Source organism: Xenopus laevis, chromosome 2S (assembly GCF_017654675.1).
Source record: "Xenopus laevis strain J_2021 chromosome 2S, Xenopus_laevis_v10.1, whole genome shotgun sequence".
Classification (NCBI taxonomy): Eukaryota; Metazoa; Chordata; class Amphibia; order Anura; family Pipidae; genus Xenopus; species Xenopus laevis.
Window position 1 is genome coordinate 110,350,379 of NC_054374.1, and position 21,192 is coordinate 110,371,570.

General features: G+C 38.3%; 1 protein-coding gene and 1 long non-coding RNA gene across 3 annotated transcripts in view; one reads left to right on the forward strand and one right to left on the reverse strand.

Annotated features, from left to right (window-relative positions):
- The window catches only part of tpp2.S (tripeptidyl peptidase 2 S homeolog), a 41,564-nt gene extending 33,708 nt beyond the window's left edge, over nt 1-7,856 (reverse strand). For both annotated transcript variants that reach the window (XM_018249856.2, XM_018249855.2), the window contains exons 1-5: nt 7,635-7,856; nt 1,921-2,049; nt 1,545-1,640; nt 1,236-1,340; nt 145-269 (exon numbers count right to left, since the gene is read on the reverse strand). In XM_018249856.2, the coding sequence (XP_018105345.1) occupies nt 145-269; nt 1,236-1,340; nt 1,545-1,640; nt 1,921-2,049; nt 7,635-7,856 (677 nt within the window). The remainder of the gene's footprint in view (nt 1-144; nt 270-1,235; nt 1,341-1,544; nt 1,641-1,920; nt 2,050-7,634) is intronic.
- An 11-nt stretch (nt 7,857-7,867) lies between these two features.
- LOC108709746 lies at nt 7,868-15,228 on the forward strand. The gene is made up of 3 exons (XR_001934684.2): nt 7,868-8,004; nt 8,850-9,077; nt 15,002-15,228. It is a non-coding gene; the product is annotated as an uncharacterized LOC108709746 (long non-coding RNA).
- Nucleotides 15,229-21,192: the final 5,964 nt, after the last annotated feature.

Consider the following 21,192-nt stretch of genomic DNA (forward strand, 5'->3'; position numbering starts at 1 on the left):
TTTAACCTCTCATTGCAGGTTACAAGCATAGCAAACTGACAAACGTTATTGAAATGATAAAGAAAATAATTCAATGGAAAAAAAAACAGTGTAAAAATAATATTAAGAATGAAAAAAGTTCTCATTGAGGGAAAAATAACTTACCTCCAGGTTTCACCATCATGCCATACCAAACAGTCATACACAGGACCAGGATCACAATATTTTTTTTCAAAGGAGTTTAACATTTCCACTTGGTTCTGCAGATCTTCTTTTATTAGCTTTCCTGCCTTTAAAAATATATTGTCCCTATTAACTATAAATTACAACAATCATAAGAAACAAGGGTCAGAAGACATTGAGACATTGTCGTTGAGACATTGTCCACATTAATTTACACTCATTATGCATGTAGAGATCTACACAGGCATTGCAGATACTTCTGATCTGAAAAAACCTATGGTCACCAAATACAAAAACCTGATGTTTGCCCATGTTTGGCCACCTTAGTCACTAAACTCATAATCACACTTTACCCAGAAGGGTCTATTAAACTTAGGGGTGTCAAAAGTTAGGCACCCCTAAGTGGATATATTTACTTACCCCAGGCTGTTGCTCCGATCAGCAAAAAACTGCTCCAAGCCTGAGGTTCTGCCAGCGAGCACCACGGAGCAATTGTCTTCAAATTTCCTGGGGCAGATGCATGCGCAGTAGAATGAAACAGCTGTCTTTTTCATGAAGGTTCAGCTTTTCACTGTACTGCACAGGAGCAGCCGCATGAGTGCTCGCTGGAAGTTGCAGTTTTCTCCTCACAGGAGCACCAGCCTTGGATGACAAGTAACCACAAAATGCTAGATGCTGATTGGTTACTGTAGGACTTATTAGACACGTAGCAAACTTTGCACCATTTATTGGATAACCCGCAAGGGGTTTAAATGAATGAGCTGGTTAAATGAATGTATGGCTGGTGAGTATTGGCTGACTGTCACAAAAGGTTGCTTGTGAGAATACAGGCATCAGAACAAGGTTGAGCATTGATATAATGGCCCTCCAAAAAATAAAATGTTTTTCTCATTTAATGAATGGCTTTTAACTGTTTCTTATGTAAAGTACAGTGAGGGCATATTTACAATACAAGACAATTTCATAGGGTTTAGTTGAAGTTATACGTGTGCCTCCTTTCCATTTCCAAGAAATAGAAATCACACATCTTAGGCGTACATACTGTATTACAAAGAATGAAGATTTAAGACAACCTGGGCTTGAGCATTAGAACTCCCTTCAAACTCTTCCTGATTCTTGCAGGCTTCAGCTAGAACAGCTCGATGGACAGGATCCCAAAGCTTCTCTTTACGCTCTTTCTAGAAAATAAATGAGTACATATCCAAAATGTACACAGTGCAATATATACAGTGATTTAGTTAATTCACACAATCAATTCACATTTCATACTACAGAATATTCGATCATAGAAGATATAAGCCTGCAAATAGATATACTGCAGGATTTAAAACTGAATTTTTTATAGTTTTGATGAGCCAGCCTAGTAAGATCACTTACATTACCTGCAAACGCTCTTTCAATGCCTTAGGGTAAAAGTCGAAACCATTTTTTATACCAATGTGATATTTGCCAGAAGGGTTTATCCAGCTGGTGGGGATCTACAAAAATATAAAATAAAAACAACCAAATATGACACCAAACCACTTTACAGCTGCATTCTTGTTATATACATGGGAAGAGTGAGTGTGTGAGTGTGAGTGCGTGAGTGTGAGTGTGTGTGTGTAACAAATTACAGAATTTCTAGATTCAGTGTCAAATGTGATAAAAACACACTCAATATTAACATATTTTCAAGTGCTTCAACATTGATTAACGCAACTATTTGTGAATATTATTCATTGTTCTGAAAAAATAAATAAAATACAGAACTGTATTTACCTTTAACGTTCTTCCCGAAAGGCCTCCAATTACTCCATCTTTTGGTTCAAGAACAGTGCTGGTATTCACGTCTCCACTTCCTGTCGTGTCAATAATATCTATAATCTTTGGCTTCCCATCTGTTGTTTGCTGCGGAAAATAAAGAATGTAAAAATCTATTACTAACAAGATACTTTTTTTTCATATAATATACAGCTAACCATATTATAAAAACGCAAGTTTCCCAAATGGTACTAGCTAGTATATGTCCAAAATACCTGCAGAAAAAGAGAAAAACTCAATGTTTCTAATAATACATTAAGCCAAAATAAAACCAATTACATTTAATTAGAACAAAAAGAACTGAAACCTTAGAGACATGTGCACACTTTATAAACCCACATTTAAAGGGGAAGTATACTCCCCTTTTTTCTCAATGGGTCCTGTGCTGTTTTAATTATTAAATATCTATAGTTTGTTTTGTTTGTACTAAACAGCGCAAACCCCATTCTACTTCCAGTTGTCCAAGCACAAACAAAACAAATCACCTGTCCACTGAGAAGCCTCTTTATAAAATGAGTTGCTCCTTATTTGAAAGTCTAAGAAACATAAACAAGTAAATATGAGACAGAAGTACATCTTTGCTTTAAGCTTTACATTTAGTAAGCACAGAAAACAATATAAAGCATTAAAAAGTCATTATTTGCAGCATATTGCTTGCAAACAATAAATTGTGTGATGGTAAACTATCCCTTTAAGCTAATCACGCATGCAGACCATGTTACCCAATTTAAACAATTCCCCTCACTGTGGATGAACACTGGTCCATTAGTGGGACCCTTAATTAAATTTTTAGGATGATCAAAGTCTGATGACATTTAATCAGCGATTTCTAAAATAAACAAATACAAAAATAGGATGGCCTTATTCCCTTCTATGTATTGTGTCACTATCAAATGGTGAGAAGGTTGGGGACAGTCAGATCAATGTCATAACGTTCATATAGGACCAAACTGCAGAAACTGGAGAAATGACCCATGGTTATAAATGGCAACCCATATAAGCCAGCTTTAAAATATATTATGCTGAAGTCTTTGGATGGGAATGAAAGAGTAGAGAACCTGGCATTCATATTGAATTTAGAAGCAATCTATTTGGCTGTATCATAGTCTAACTTTTAAATTACATATATATGAAAAGCCTTGTGCTACTCCATGTGGCAGCAAAACAGTTCTTAGTGCTTTAAAATACAATAACATCTGAGTGCAGTGATCATCCATCAAGTGTTAAGACACATTGCCAATATAACTGCGAAAATAAAGGGTTGGAGTTGGTTATTAAGGAACACAATTCTAAGACTCAAACGACGGCTAAGAGCAATAAACAGTGGCGCACAAAGGAACTTTGATCTTGCTATCCTGACAAATTTTGTCAGAAGGTATTATCCTATACAATAATTTAAGATGACCACTTACAAACAGTCTTTGTACACCTTATCATGACTTTTGGATTATCCACAAAAGATCAGTACAAAAAGCTAACCAAAGCTGAATACTAATATGCCTTGAATTGATTCATGCACAGATCATACTTCTGAGTTCAAGGCCAACTTGCACCAGCAAAATATCTTGCTATTTAAAAGCTTCTCTTCTCTGATTTCATAAGAATCGGTAAAGGGATACTGTCATGGGAAAAAAATTAAGTTAAATTAAGTAGGAGAAATAACAGCCTGCCACAAAGTAGTTCCATCCTAAAGTGCAGGCACAAGTCACATGACTGGGGCAGCTGGGAAACTGACAAAATGTCTAGCCCCATGTCAGATTTCAAAATTGAATATAAAAAAAATCTGTTTGCTCTTTTGAGAAATGGATTTCAGTGTAGAATTCTGCTGGAGCAGCACTATTAACTGATGTGTTTTTGATGTTTTTCCATGATAGTATCCCTTTAAGTTGTTACATATACATTTTTGTTTGATAATGGTCACTTTGTTCAAGAGATCAGACACCAAGGTGGTTATTTATCAAAGTCTGAATTTATGTCAATATTTTCTGAAAAAAACTCTGATCAAATCTGCACGGGTATTTAGGGCTTATTTATTTATACACTTTCCCCGAAAATTTTGTTTGCAGGATTTTTCACCTGAAAACTCAGAATTTTACACAAAAACTTAAGAGTATTGCCAAAAACCCAGCACACATCAAAAAATCATTTGCAGATTCAGGGAGATTTAGTCGCCTGGCGACTAATCGCCTCTTCTGCGGGGCGACAACCTCCTTGAACTGCCTTCCCCCTGCTATAATGAAAAAACTCCAGCACCACTGCACTCGCGGCGCTTTGATTTCTGAAGTCGACCCAAGTTGCTTCAGAAGGAAACTTCAGGGATTGTGCTCAGCAGGGACAAAGATAAGTAATGTATCAACTAAATGCATCAATTTATAACAGTTTACAGGGTCGGCGACCCCCCTCCCAGAGCTGCTTTAGAAGGTAAAAAATGACACTTTACACTTCACTATTAAAAAAAAAGGTGCTATAGAAAATAGAAATTAATTGGAAAAAGTCGTTATTTCTGGTGATCCGAAAACAACTAGCTGTTTGAAGGTGAACAACCCCTTTAATCTACAAAAAAACTGCAAAAATTAAACTGTAGCTAGCTTTGTGAAAACTGCATTTAAACGGATACAAGTCAGGTCATATTACAGCAGAGTGTTAGGCAAAGCTACCTACAACACAGATCACCTTCCATTCATTTCTTGTCATATTTTATGGAGTGTCTATGTTACTGAATTTGCTTATTTAACGAAATTGGAATGAATCAAATAGAAGGTTCAGGATACGCCATTTTATTAAAACAAAGGATAATAAAAGGCTTGGACATACAAGAAATACTGTACTATTAAAAAAAAAAGATTTTCAGTATACAGTATAGCATTCTTACGTGTCCTAGCTCTCTATGACTAGAAAAGTAACAATAGAATAATTGTTTACCTATTCATCTGTACCACGCTACCCTAAACACAAATAAACGTGGGTGTTCTGAAAAAGACAGACTGGTTAGTCTGTGCAAAATGCTTCATTTATGTCAACAGTCGTTGCTGGTGACAATTTTCACAGCCAGGAATCTTCTGTTGCTTATAAACAGATCAATACAACCATGCCCTTATTCTTACAAAACACAAACAAAACATAGCATCTCTCAGGCCTACAGGACACCTCAAACAGATACAAACCACCAATAATCAGTACGGCACAACAAAAGTAGCTCCATAAACAGAGGTACATAACGCAGGACTGTGCAGCATACTGTACGCAGATCTACTATTGTTCTATAAAAATATATGTGTGTGTGTGTGTATATATATATATATATGTGTATGTATTTAGTCTGCGCAGATGCTCCATTCCGGAATTGTATTGGCAGGAATGTGCTCTCCTATTATCATTTATTTATATAGCTCATCTCTACTCTACAATGGTATATGTCATCTTATGTATCTTAGCTTCAGAAAAACTTACACTGGGAATTTAATAATAGCTGGTAACTGGAAAAAATTAGTAATGAGAAACGTTATGCCTTTGTGCAATTTTCCTTCGAACGAATTTAATATAGCTTTTGTGAACCCAGAAACTGTTTAGCTACCTTTCAACAATGGAAAAAGATCTGCAAATTTTATAGTTTGTCATATAATCAACTAACATTAGCCCTATACAGTAACACCAAAAAATTGATGTTTTTTTTTTTGTTTTTTTTTTAAACTAAAATGTTTTATCGTATTAATAAACATAGAAAAAAAAGTATACTTACATAACCATGTAAGAGTAGTAAAACAAATAAAAAATTAAGAAGAAAAGAAAATTGTGGCTGCTGGGTTCCTTTCATTATTATTATTATATATACACATGTAGCTGTTAGAACACATTATTGGACCTTTGTGATCTTAGGATATAAATGATAAAAAGTTCATACATGCATGGTAGAAAAGAGTAGAGGGTCATTCTTGTAAGCTAACCAAGGGAGCCATATTTTGCCGTAGGCCTCCACATCATTTTGTAGAATTTATGTCATCTTTTCGTTGGCTGCTATGTCTATAATTTTTGCCTTGAGCATAGTCAGAGGTAGGGTGGCCTTTTTCCAGTTGTGTGCAATTAGAAGTCTTGCTGCTGTTAAAATGTGCTGGGATAATCGATGGGCGGGATTGTTAAATTTATTGGGTTTTTTTCCTAGGAGCATGACAAATGGGTCCTTTGGGAAGTCAGAATGCAATATTTTGGATAGGAGATCTTTCACAGAATCCAAATACTTGGATACCACAGTGCAATCCCACGATGTGTGTAGTGTAGATCCTTCCTCTTAACATCCTCTGAAACAGTGTGGATTGCAGGATGGGTAAATCTTGTGTAGCCGAGTTGGCACTAAGTTCTGTGTAGGAGCTTTTATTGAAATTGCTGCTTTTAAAAGTCTCTCCCATTTGAGCATGTAAAAATGAAAGTGTTTTAAAGTAATGAAAATATCATGAACTTTTGCCCTGCACTGGTAAACCTGGTGTGTTTGCTTCAGAAACACTACTATAGTTCATATAAACAAGCTGCTGTGTAGCTTTGTCGGAAATTGAAAAAAAAAAGCTATATGGCGCAGGTTAAAGGGAAAACATGTTTTTTTTCAAAACACATCAGTTAATAGTGCTGCTCCAGCAGAATTCTGCACTGAGATCCAATTTTTCAAAAGAGAAAACATATTTTTTTATATTAAATTTTGAAATCTGACATGGGGCTAGACATATTGTCAGTTTCCCAGCTGCCCCCAGTCATGTGACTTGTGCCTGCACTTTAGGAGAGAAATGCTTTCTGGCATGCTGCTGTTTTTCCTTCTCAATGTAAATGAATGTGTCTCAGTAGGACATGGGTTTTTACTATTGAGTGTTGTTCTTAGATCTACCAGGCAGCTGTTATCTTGTGTTAGGGAGCTGTTATCTGGTTACCTTCCCATTGTTCTTTTGTTCGGCTGCTGGGGGGGAGGGAGGGGTGATATCACTCCAACTTGCAGTACAGCAGTAAAGATTGACTGATGTTTATCAGAGCACAAGTCACATGACTTGGGGCAGCTGGGAAATTGACAATATGTCTAGCCCCATGTCAGATTTCAAAATTGAATATAAAAAAAAATCTGTTTGCTCTTTTGAGAAATGGATTTCAGTCCAGAATTAACTGATTCATTTTGAAAAAAAAAAAATGTTTTTCCCATGACAGTATCCCTTTAAGCAACAAGTACTGGAGATTTAGTGTATTGGGTCCCCTCCAGGCTCGTTTAACTCCTCACACTGCCCAGGAAAGTGTAAAAAGGAACCAATGGCAGGAAGTCGTGACTGTAAAGTCATCCTTGGTGTCAGCTAACATACAGGGTCGCCTTGTTTATAGATCATTTCCCTTACACGCACAGCACAAGCCTGTATCATTCATATCAATGATAAGCTATACATTTGTGCATCTGATTTGAACACAAACTCTGCCACAAAAGGGAAATCGGAACAGATGACGGACACATATAGGGCAGTGGGAGGTCAGACAGTGATGATGCCCTTCCTGCAAGTCTCCTGCACATTACACTCCAGAGCTCGGCCCTGCTGCGATATTGCTGTTGTTGTGTCACGGCTCTTCCGGCTGGAACATTACAGGCTACAATAATAATAATAACAATGGAACCAGTGAATGAACACACTCTCATTTTTGTTCCGGTTTACCTGCATGCCGGGAGCCCCAGGGTCCACCCCAGTGTCAAGTATCGCAATCAGCACCCCGCGTCCGTCATATTGCGGATACCGGGTCAAGAACGACGCGGCCCCAGTCTCTTTTTTGGGCAACAACCCATGGAAAGGAAAAGGTTCTTCCACACCGGCTGCCATCATGGTAGCTGCTAGTTCCGAGTTGAGAATGGGCCCGGTGACGTCGCCGTCACGTGACATTACTTACAAATCGAGCATGTGATCCTATCATGTGACCGAGCTGCAGTGGAGCGGTAAATTCAAATAAGCGAAATCCCGGATCCTTCGATTGTGTCAGGCTGCGTCTTCATAGCACCTGCAACTAATTCTCGTTGTTGCCAATTCGTAGGTAGGTCGTAGGTTTGGTACAGCATAGCTCTACCTTCTATCTGTCTTCGGCTTATTCAGTTAGTTAATTAAAACTCTAATTTTCGTATGGGGGTGCACTGTTCTGGATGCTCATATGGAGGGGGTTGGGGTGGTCACTGTGCCTCTGGATGTTTGTGGGGGGGTGTCACTGTGCCTCTGGATGTTTGTGGGGGGGGGTCACTGTGCTTCTGGATGTTTGTGGGGGGGTCACTGTGCCTCTGGATGTTTGTGGGGGGGGTCACTGTGCCTCTGGATGTTTGGGGGGGTCACTGTGCCTCTGGATGTTTGTGGGGGGGGTTCACTGTGCCTCTGGATGTTTGTGGGGGGGGGTCACTGTGCCTCTGGATGTTTGTGGGGGGGGTCACTGTGCCTCTGGATGCTTGTGGGGGGGGTCACTGTGCCTCTGGATGTTTGTGGGGGGGGGGTCACTGTGCCTCTGGATGTTGGTAGGGGGGGTCACTGTGCCTCTGGATGTTGGTAGGGGGGGTCACTGTGCCTCTGGATGTTTGCAGGGGGGGGTCACTGTGCCTCTGGATGTTTGCAGGGGGGGGTCACTGTGCCTCTGGATGTTTGCAGGGGGGGTCACTGTGCCTCTGGATGTTTGCAGGGGGGGTCACTGTGCCTCTGGATGTTTGTGGGGGGGTCACTGTGCCTCTGGATGTTGGTAGGGGGGTCACTGTGCCTCTGGATGTTGGTAGGGGGGTCACTGTGCATCTGGATGTTTGTAGGGGGGGGTCACTGTGCCTCTGGATGTTTGCGGGGGGGGGTAACTAACCAACCATAGTGATCTATTTCCTAATCTGTAAAGCTGCTCTGTTCCATTAGCAATTTGGAACTAGACACAACCCTGCAATATTGATCGGGAAGAGACAGAGGCCTGAAACGGAAACAAAACTATGTCCTGCCCATCTACTCACTGGTCAGCAAATCAGAGAGCCGGACTGCACTGCTTTGAATGGCGTGTTCCTAACTGTGTTCAGTTCTGCGGATGTTTGTGTCTGCCAGGAAGTTCTTTCATCTCCAAAAAGTGTGACACATGTTGTGTTTGAATAGGTAAGCCTGAAAAATGGAATAGATTTATTCCCAATAATAGTCATTAGTATATTTTTGGTCCAGGTATTTTATGACATCCTCCGATACCTTGTCTTGGGATAAGACTGGCGATTTAGGCATCAGGGCACATTGAGGTTGGCCTGCAGAACTATTTTGTGTCTTTTAGTAACACATTTGGGGGGCTATTTATCAAAATCTGATTTATTAATTTTTTTGATTTTTTTAAAATAAAGTCCCACCAAACTAGAATCCACAGTGTGACCTTATTTATTATTTTAAAAAAAAGCATGATTTAACCAGATCGGGGACAAACTCAATAAAATCTAGCGAAAACTCAAATCATTTGATTTTTTTTTTTTTTTTAAGTTTTTTTCAGGCTTTTTCCTGAAAAGCCTGCATTTTTTGGATTTTTGCTCGAAAAGTGCAAAATAGTCAGATTTTCAGGCTAATTCCAGCACAGACCACAGAAACTTCCAAATAGGATAGGGACATCTCCCATTGATTTATATACAACCTCAGCAGGTCTGGAATGCCAGATTTTCGGATTCAGACTTTATGCAGCATTTGACTTTAATAAATCTTGATAAATTTGGGGTTTTTTTCCACGAACAATTTGGATTTTATAGAAAAAAAAACTTGAATTATTTTAGTTTTTTTCCATCTTTAATAAATGACCCCTTTAGTAAGTTAAAGAAAAGTAAACTATACAGTAGATTTGAATGAGAATTTCCTTGTCAGCACTTCCTTGTCAGTAAGTTGGAAAGTTATAACAACTTGGTAATTCCTTTCTACATTTTGGATCACTAAAACATTAGTCTAGTCCTGGCACTTAAAGGACAATATATTTATTGTATTTATTATTTTACTTGTCCTCCCTGAGTGTACTTTTATATATTGTAAGATTGTATAGTGCTACATATCCTTACTTTATAAATAAAGTTATAATACATGTAAGCACATATCCCCCCAGAACATCAGGAGATTAAATGGCATAAAAGAAACATTGCATTTATAAAGCAAATTTTGTGCAAAATAAATGGCACATTTATAAAGCTCAGTTGTTCTTATACATCAATGTGTAATTTTTTAAATCATTAGTTACAAATAGCTAATTGATGTATTTATGAAGATGGGTGTGTTTATTTATGGCAGAATAAACACTTTAAATAACCTTGTTATTTTACTCCACTCTAGAATTGGAGTAATCTACTGAATTGAAGGAGACAAATTCAGAATGCAAAAGATTTTTTTGTTGTGAAATATGGTGTGTAAAAGTGGCAGCACTCCTCAACACAGAACAAACCAAGGATCCCAGAACAACACCCACCTTGTATATGGGTTAGTGAAGCAATGGTTGAGAAAGAGCAGACAAATAGCATATAAATGGGGGGGGGGGGATAGCATATAAATGGGGGGGGGAAACAACCTTTATCCCATCATATTAAAATCAGCAGAAAGAAAAATACTAAAACAATTAAAAATCCATGGTACATTTTCTTTGATGTCCGATAACAACCAGAGAAATAGCACTAACCCTACCTACATCTGGTGAGGAGGCCTAAGCCCAGCTCCTTACTGCTGAAACAAGTTGCTCCAAAGTTTGTACCATTTAAGGAGGTCTTTTGCATAGGATTTACCAATATAATTAAACATTAGCATTTAATTGGGAATTGTCAATGGTAACATAGTAACATAGTAAGTAAGACACATGTCCATCGAGTTCAAACTTTTTTTCGTTTTTATTAACTACCTATCTGCCAGTTGATCCAGAGGAAGGCAAAAAAAACCCATCTGAAGCCTCTCCAATTTGCCTCAGAGGGGGAAAAATTTCTTCCTGACTCCAAAATGGCAATCGGACTAGTCCCTGGATCAACTTGTACTACTTGTACTTGTAGCTATTTCCCATAACCCTGTATTCTCTCACTTGCTAAAAAGCTATCCAGCCCCTTCTTAAAGCTATCTAATGTATCAGCCTGTACAACTGCTTCAGGGAGAGAATTCCACATCTTCACAGCTCTCACTGTAAAAAACCCCTTCCGAATATTTAGGCTGAACCTCTTCTAATCAGAATGGGTGACCTCATGTCAGCTGGAAAGACCTACTGGTAAATAAAGCATTAGAGAGATTATTATATGATCCCCTTATATACTTATACATAGTTATCATATCACCCCTTAAGCTCCTCTTCTCCAGTGTGAACATCCCCAATTTGGCCAGTCTTTCCTCATAGCTAAGATTTTCCATACCTTTTACCAGCTTAGTTGCCCTTCTCTGTACCCTCTCTAATACAATAAGGTCCTGTTTGAGTGATGGAGACCAAAACTGTACGGCATATTCTAGATGGGGCCTTACAAGTGCTCTATACAGTGGAAGAATGACCCCCTCCTCCCTTGACTCTATGCCCCTTTTAATACAGCTCAAGACCTTATTTGCCCTTGATGCTGCTGACTGGCATTGCTTGCTACAGCCAAGTTTATCTACAAGGACTCCAAGGTCCTTTTCCATAATGGATTTGCCTAGTGCAGTCCCATTAAGGGTATAAGTGGCTTGGATATTTTTACATCCCAGGTGCATGACCATACATTTATCAACATTGAATCTCATTTGCCACTTAGCTGCCCAGATTGCCAGTTTGTTAAGATCATGTTGCAAGGATGCCACATCCTGGATGGAATTAATTGGGCTGGATAATTTTGTGTCATCTGCAAACACTGATACATTACTTACAACACCCTCCCCTAAGTCATTAATGAATAAGTTAAATAAAAGTGGACCCAATACTGAGCCCTGGGGGACCCCACTCAGAACCTTACTCCAAGTAGAGAATGTCCCATTAACAACCACCCTCTGTACCCGATCCTGTAGCCAGTTTCCTATCCATGTGCAAACGAATTCATTAAGCCCAACAGACCTTAGTTTAGAAAGCAGTCGTTTGTGGGGCACAGTATCAAACGCTTTGGCAAAATCCAAATAGATTACATCTACTGCCCCCCCACTGTCCAGAATCTTACTTACCACATCATAAAATGCAATCAAATTCGTCTGACATGACCTATCCTTCATAAAGCCATGCTGATTGTTACTCATAATGCCATTCATTAGGACAAAATTTTGAATGTGATCCCTTAACAAGCCTTCAAATAATTTGCCCACCACAGATGTAAAGTTTACTGGCCTATAATTACCAGGCTGAGATCGTAATCCCTTTTTAAATATTGGAATAACATCATCTTTTCTCCAATCCATAGGCACCATACCAGATGACAGTGAATCTGAGAAAATCAGAAATAAGGGCTGGTCTAAAACTGAACTAAGCTCTCTTAGAACCCGGGGGTGTATGCCATCAGACCCTGGAGCCTTGTTTACATTAATTTGTATTAAAGCTTTTTGAATCATATCCTGAGTCATCCACTGACTAGATTGAGCTGAACCATTTGTGCAGTTATAAAGTGAGCCTGTGAACCCAGACTCCTCTATTGTATACACTGAAGAAAAGAACTGATTTAACACATTTGCCTTTTCTGTATCTGTTACAACCATACTGGTACCATTATTTAATGGAGCAACACTCTCAACCTGCATCTTTTTACTATTAATATATAAACTTTTTAGGGTTAGTTTTCACCTCCACCGCAATTAACTCTTCATTTCTTTTCTTAGCCTTCCGGATTGCTGATTTACAACATTTATTACAGTGTTTATATTCATTAAATGCAGCTTCTGTCCCTACAGATTTGTAGTTTTTAAATGCCTTCCTCTTCTTTCCAATTAACTTCTTTACTTCTGTATTAAGCCACACAGGATGATTTGTAGAGCTTCTACGTTTAGTCCTTTAGGGAATGAATTGAGAACAGTAATGATTTAATATAATTTTAAAGGACAACAATTTCTGTTCTGTGTTTTTAGCTGAAAACTTATTGCTCCAATCAATGCTCTGTAGGGCAGCCCTCAAGGCACTAAAATTAGCTTTTACAAAATTCATGGTTTTTGTTGCCCCAGTATATTTTTGTTTTTTTGCACCAGACATTAAAAGATATAACATTTTGGTCACTATTACCCAGGGGTTCAATGACTTGCACATTTGCTATAAGTTCCGGGTCATTTGAGATCACTAAATCAAGAATAGCATTTTTTCTGGTTGGCTCCTCAACAACCTGTGCTAAAAAATTGTTGTGCAATAAGTTTATAAACTTGTTCCCATTAACTGATCTAGCAGTACCGTTGCTCCAGTCAATATCTGGGTAATTAAAATCCCCCATTATCATTACTTTACCTAGACTAGCAGCCTTTTCTATTTGCATTAGGAGCTTTGTCTCTTCCTCCTCACTTACATTAGGGGGTCTATAGCATACTCCTACAATTAATTTGCTGGATCCTTTACAATTGGTGAAGAACTCCACCCATACGACTTCTGCCCCCTCATTTTCTAACATAACCTCCTCCTTTATATGAGCTTTTAAATCCTGCCTAACATACAGACATACCCCCCCCTCCTTTTCTATTGCCTCTGTCCCTCCGAAACAAAGTATAGCCACTGATATTTACTGCCCAGTCATGCGACTCATTCAGCCATGTTTCGGACCACACCAATTACATCATATTTTCCTTCCAACACCAGCAGCTCCAGCTCTCCCATTTTACCAGTCAGACTTCTTGCATTTGTAAACATACATTTAATACTGGTACCATGGTAGGGGATTCTTGATTTTCTTAAATTTTGAAAATACCCTGTGTTTTTGTGTCATGATGCCAGTCACAAGAAGAGGGTGCATCTCCCTGGGACACACTCTCCCAACATCATGGAGCAAGTAGGTACTCTCTGCCAAAAGGTGGTGATTTGAGGAATCTTCCAGCTAAAACAAATAGAGAAACTTCCATTTATGAAGAAAAGCTTTGTTCAAACGACAACCACCTGTGTTAATGCTCTCTTTCCTTGCTGCGGCCACACCAGCCAGACCAATGTAATACTTTCAAGCCGAGGGAGAGGATGGAGCACACAAATTCGCAGGCTCTGCTGCAAAATACTTTATTAATCACAACATGTTTCAGATAAACATGGATCCTTTACCATGATAAAGGATCCATGTTTATCCGAAACATGTTGTGATTAATAAAGTTGTTTTTTTTTTTACGAAAATAATGGAGGGTTATTACAGAAAGATAGAGAAATGGGTTAATTGTTTAAAGACCCTCCATTATTTTCGTATAGAAGAGGAAAATCTATAGGACAGACAGTAACTAAGAAAATTTTAAAAAAAGATAAAAATTTGGGACTGCTAGCTCCTTTACAAAATGGCACATTTAGGTGTGGTGAATGTGCACACTGTAATGGCATCTTGAAAGGTGACAGTATAGCACATCCATCCAAGGGCTTTCCAATAAAATTAAATGGGCATTTTACCTGTAATAGTACGGGAGTCATTTACATGATAAAATGCCCATGCGGATTTACCTATGTAGGACAGACAAGTAGATCTATAAAAACCAGATTAAATGAACATAAAAGCAGTATTCGAAATTATACACCAGATATAGAGAAACAGGAAAATAAGAAGGAAAATTTGTCTGAAATGTCGGTGGCAAAACATTTTTTTCACAATAAACATACGGTTGCCCAATTAAGATGGAATATATTGGAACAAGTAACTACTGAGAGGGGAGGTAATATAAGAAAACGGTTGTTGCAGCGAGAAGCAGTGTGGATAAAAAGATTGGATTCCCTAAGACCTATGGGATGGAATGAAAGTTTTAATATGAGATGTTTTTTATAATATGTAACAAGTTTCTAATAGACTGCAATTGTAGCGTTACTGATTGAAGGGTAATTTATAAATCGTTTTGTAAAGGTTTTGATATTGTTGCAAATAATGTTTGATACAAGTGTCTTAAATAAGTTATTTATAGTATTTATTGTTATATTGCAGGCAATGAATTTTCCTAAAGGGATTCTTCCTTCATGATTTATGGGATACATATAAATCACTATATAAAGATGAATGGGATCAAGCACTAAACAGTTAATTGTGTCACATGATAGTTCACATGGTGTTAAAGGTATTTAATGCAATTGTGTTCACTTGATTTTTATTGCACCTGAGGAAGGGGTTGACCCCGAAAGCTTGTGCCAACTCTGCTGAATAAATGTTCTAAAAAGGCAAAGCCAATTGTTTGGTGTGCTTCCTCCCTATGGGAATTCTTGTAACTATAAATGGAAAGCATTGTAATACTATCAGCAAGTTAGTAGGAACTAAGAATACAGCCCCAGCATGAATAATTTCAATGCCAGGCAACTTACTATAATTGCCAAGCTACAGTTAACCATTTCTCAATTACCTATCATAATATGCCATTTTTACCAGTACAAATTTGGCTTTGACTCTATTAAAGGAAAACTATCCCCCCCCCGAACAATGTAAGTCTCTCTAAAAAGATATTGCATAAAACATCTCATGTGTAAAACCCTGCTTCATGTAAATAAACCATTTTCATAATAATATACTTTTTTAGTAGTATGGGCCATTGGGTAATCCTAAATATCTGTTGCTTAAATATTCATTTTGTGGGTAAAGTTTTCTCTTAAGTAGCATTTTGGTCAAAATGTTGACACAACAAAACAAGTTTAACAAGAATGTTTATTTGTAAAAGCCTTGAGTCTTCTTAAGTGCAATGGTAGCAAAAACATCCAAGACATCCCAAGGTAAACACGGTTTTGTAACATTTTAAACCAAAACACATAGTATATATCTTGTCAAGTATTTGTAGAAATTACTGGGCATATTTAAGATACATTTGGACACTCTCTTTACATTTTTAAGGGATTTGTAGATGTGTATTTACCAAAGGGTTAACTCTCATTTTCAGCCATTGATAAAGCTCCATGTAGCTGCTCTCAGGCCGACACTGTGTCTGTCAATGCAGTGTAATAAATAGGTGCAATTGCTGAAAAAGGGTCACATGCATTTTGTTGCAGCTTTTATTTTCCATCAAACTAAAAAAATTAAAAATCCTTTACATAGACTCTGCAGATGATTACCAGAATAGTTTTTAGTGAGGGACAGGGGTAAGGAACATGATGGTGTCAACAACTGTGAGGAATTGAACCCATGACTGTCTGATTAAGCTTCCCTGCATTGCTCTGGTGATCCACAAGGGGGTTCTAGTGCACCTACTGATTGGTTTCTTATTCAAGCTAGCACTAACTCTCCGTCCCTGTTATTCTTGATTCCTTGTTCCTGTGCCCTTCTTGTTTCTATGTCCCCATCTGGTTCCTGTGCTCCCTGCCTGGTTTCTTGCTCCTGTTCTCTGGTCTCTATCCGTTGCCAGATTCCTGTTTTGCTGTGTATTTTCCTGGTTCAGACTGCTGACCTGTTTCTCAACCTCTCTTGTCTGCTGCTTGCCATTGACCTCGACCTGCATTACTAACTTTGCTTGTCTACTGCCTGTTACTGGACTCTGCCTTGTCTACCATTAAGTCCTACTACAGGACTGTAATGGAACTTGTTTTCAGTCTCCACTTTTATAAATGTATTTTATCTTACTCATTAAATCCTGTTTTTCACCTCATCATGGCTTCCAGTACTCTCGGTTACTTAGCACACCGGCTCCTACCTGCTGCTCACTCACCGGTGGCCAAAGCTGACAGATGCCCATATGGTTTCAGGTAGAATGTGAGTCAGTGGACCAGCAATGAAGTTATAGGAATTTAAATGAAATTCAGGATCAGTGGAAAGCATCATAGAGGGAGTCTTGAATTAATAGTGTTAGCTAGATGAAAGACTTAAATTATGAGGTTAGACTGTAATGGTTGTGGTTGTTTTCTCTGGCAAAAAGACACTTGCAAGGGGACATAATTATACTTTACAAATACATTAGAGGACATTATAGAGAAATAGCAGGGGACCTTTTTACCCATAAAGAGGATCACCGTACCAGAGGCCACCCCTTTAGACTAGAGGAAAATAACATTCATTTGAAGCTACAAAGGTGGTTCTTCACAGTGAGGTTGTGAAATGCACTGCAGGTGATGGCGCATTCTGTTTATGCTTTTAAGAGGGGCTTGGATGTGTTCTTGGACAAGCATAATATCCATGGCTATTGTGATACTAAAGTCTACAATTTGTATAGATATTGGTATCATCAGATCAGATCACACCAGACCCTATTTATGGGGTGTACCAGAAGCAACCGCTCCCAGTGGGAGGGATGGTGTCAAATACCCCAATAGATTTATGTTTATTAGGGATGCACCGAATCCAGGATTCGGTTCGGGATTCGGCCAGGATTCTGCCTTTTTCAGCAGGATTCGGATTCGGCCGAATCCTTCTGCCTGGCCGAATCCGAAACCTTGCATATGCAAATTAGGGGCGGGGAGGGAAATTGCGTGACGTTTTGTCACAAAACAAGGAAGTAAAAAATTTTTTCCCCTTCCCACCCCTAATTTACATATGCAAATTAGGGTTCGGATTCGGTTCGGTATTCGGCCGAATCTTTTGTGAAGGATTCGGGGGTTCGGCCGAATCCAATATAGTGGATTCGGTGCATCCCTAATGTTTATTATGGGGCCCATTTACTTAGCTCGAGTGAAGGAATACTTCGACCATCGAATGGGCTACTCTGACCTTCGACTATGACTTTGAATCGAATGATTCGAACTAAAAATCGTCTGACTATTCGACCATTCGATAGTCGAAGTACTGTCTCTTTAAAAAAAAAACTTCGACCCCCTAGTTCGCCACCTAAAACTTACCGAAGTCAATGTTAACCTATGGGAAAGGTCCTCGTAGGCTTTGATATCTTTTTTTGCGCGAACAAAAATCATTCGATCGATGGATTAAAATCCTTCGAATCAAGCGATTCAAAGGATTTAATCATTCGATCAAACAAATTGCGGTAAATCCTCCGACTTCGATATTCAAAGTCGAAGGATTTCAATTCGGCAGTCGAATATCGAGGGTTAATTAACCCTCGATATTCGACCTTAAGTAAATTTGCCCCTATGTGTCTACTGAAGTAACTGGCTCCTGGGAAAATGAATTAGATCCAAAGTGTCTGCAGGTGCTCATTGCCTAGGAGATGTTGCAGCAATCAAATGTGCTTTACTGGTAGCAGAGCTACATGTAAGCGCAAACCCAGAAATGCTTGAGAATAATAATGAGTGAAACTGGCCAAATGCATTGGAGTCTTGCTGGCAAGGACAAATTACATTGTGGTTAAGGTGTCTTTAGCTCTTGAAAAGCATATACATAGTTATAAATGCACCTTTTTATGCTAGAATTGTTTTTTATAGGGAAAAAAGCCTCCTATGATACCAGTTCCAGTTACACCGTCCAGACAGGTAATTTGGTATACAGGGGGTGGGTTATGATTTGATTAGTTAATGTGGAAGGCAAGGGGAGCATAATAAATAAGTAAGTTACCTCATTCCTACAGTACTTGAGAACAAATACCCTACACTTGGCACACAAACCGTTAATCACAGCAGAGAAAGCAAGTAATGCATAACAGCAAGAGAGCAAAATTAAGAATAAAGCCATAAATCTGTACATTCTAACAAACAGAAATGTAATTTTCTTGCTCTAAAATCATCAATACCTGAGAAAATAATTATGGTATCATTTGACAATAAAGAACCCCAGTTTAAGGGTTAGTTCACATGAGGAGATTTGGGCTGATTTTGTCACCTGGCGACTAATCGCCTGGTCTTCTGAGCAACAATCTCCCCGTACTGCCTCAGCGTGTTTTCCCATAGGCTATAATGAAGAGTCGCCAGCGCTAAAGCACATGCAGCTATGCGTTTTCCATAGTCGCCCGAAGTTCCCTGCGACTATGGAAAACGCATCGCTGCATGTGCTTTAGCGCCGGCGACTCTTCATTGTAGCCTATGGGAAAACACAATGAGGCAGTTCGTGGAGATTGTCGCTTAGAAGACGAGGCGATTAGTCGTCAGGCAACAAAATCTCCTCGTGTGAACTTACCCTTACACAGCAGTAAGAAAATCAGAATACAACACTTAACATGAAAGTACATATAAAAAGCTCTTCAGAATCAATGAGCATACAGTAGTGTAGCAGCAGACAATATAAAAGTGCAGGCTGACACAGCATAACAAAGCCTCTTGAAGCAAGTTCTTTAATCAGCAGAAGGTAAACAGAATGGAGATTAAATAGAAGCAGTACTTGTCCCAGGAACCCCAAGAAGCTGGATGTAGCAGAACAATCAAAAAATGCAGTGCTAAACAGAACATTCTTCAGTTTCCAGCACACCAAAATTTCATCCGGTATGCACAAATTCCAAAAAGTCTTACTTGATGCCTTCTATGAATTGTGTTTCTGTTTTTAGGATTTTACAACTGTATTTATGAATTTTATACCTTTTTAAAATCTTGCAAGTAACCCAGAGGAAAATAAATAATGAAATAAAAAACAGTGGTTAAAAGTGTTTTAGATACAGTATGAGATCTTCAGCTTTTACTACCCACATGGTATCCAAAGATCCATGGGAGGCTGGCATTGTGGTTCAGCAAGACTGGAGATCCTTGTTGTAGAGACTGATGAGGTCATATTCCCAGATATATTAAATAAATATACAGGTATGGGATCTGTTATCCATAAATCCATAAATAATGGGAAGGTCATCTCCTATAGACTCCATTATAATTAAATAACTAAAATGATTATCTTTTTCAATGTAATAAAACAGTACCTTGTATTTGATCCCAGCTAAGATAAATTTCATCCTTATTGAAGGCAAAACAATCCTATTAGGTGTAATGTAATATTTAAATTATTTTTAAGCAGTCTTAAAGTGGACCCGTCACCCAGACATAAAAATCTGTATAATAAAAGTCCTTTTTAAATTAAATATGAAATCCAATTTCTTTTTTTTTATTAAAGCATTCATAGCTGTTGTAAACTCATTTTAAAATATCAGCTGTCAATCAAATATTGCCTACCCCGCCTCTATGCCTAGGCATAGAGGCAGGGCAAGCAATTACTTTCACTTTCCATTCAGCACTTCCTAGATGTCACTGCTCTCCCTACATTCCCCCAGCTCTCTTAACGATTTAATTGTGTAACCAGGGCATGGGGATAGACATTGGGTCCCTGTCCCCTGGTGCACAAACAAGATTCTGAGATGATACAAGGCTTGCCTTAATAACAGTGTCCACAAAATGGCTCCTTCCTGGTTGCTATAATAATTATAATTATGAGTTCCCAGACTGATGGAAACAATATTCAAATAATTTATACACTGTAATTAAAGTTAATTTTGCTTGACTAACCAGATAAAATAGGATTTGGAATAATTTTGTTTGGGTGACGGGTCCCCTTTAAGGTATGGACATCCAAATTATGGAAAGACACATCCAGAAAACCCCAGGTCCCAAGCATTCTGGATTACTGGTCCCAAAAGTTTAGAATTTAGGAATTCTGCACATTAACCTCACACCAGATCTTCTGAAAGGTTTTTATTTCCTACTGTCCATTGCCATCTAAATTGCTTTTTTGCTAGGTTCTTATTACTACCTTATATCAGACCAAATGTTATACTTTTGTGTGCTGTTTTTATCTTATAAGTTTATGATTGAATTAATTTTCCCCTTCTCTCCATACCAAACTTTGTTATTAGGTATTAATAACAGCACTGTTGCATTAAAACTTTCCTGACTGAGGGACAAATTAAATGATAGTCAGAATTAATTTTAGAAATGGATATATTTATTAAAGCTGACACTTGTGTCAGATTGCAAGCATGTGTTCTGCTGTTTGGAGTGACAGGGCTCAGCAAAGCTCTGCCGCAACACTTAGTGCCAATAAAATCAAATATTTCAAATAAGAAACAGGGAGCTGAGAGAAATACAATAAAATATATTTTAGTGCAGAGGGTAGTTAATGAAAAAAGAGAAAATAACACATATTGCCGGCTCATACTGTATTGCCTGCATGGACAACTGGGTCTAAGGTGTCTAGTCTGGCATAAAGAACCCACTTATGCAGAATTCAGAAAATGAAAATTTAATGTAAGCTTCAGCATACTGAAATAAGAAGTTTTCTAAATATGAACAGTCAAAAATTCTGTACCATTTCTAAAATAATAAAGTTTATCTTCACTAATC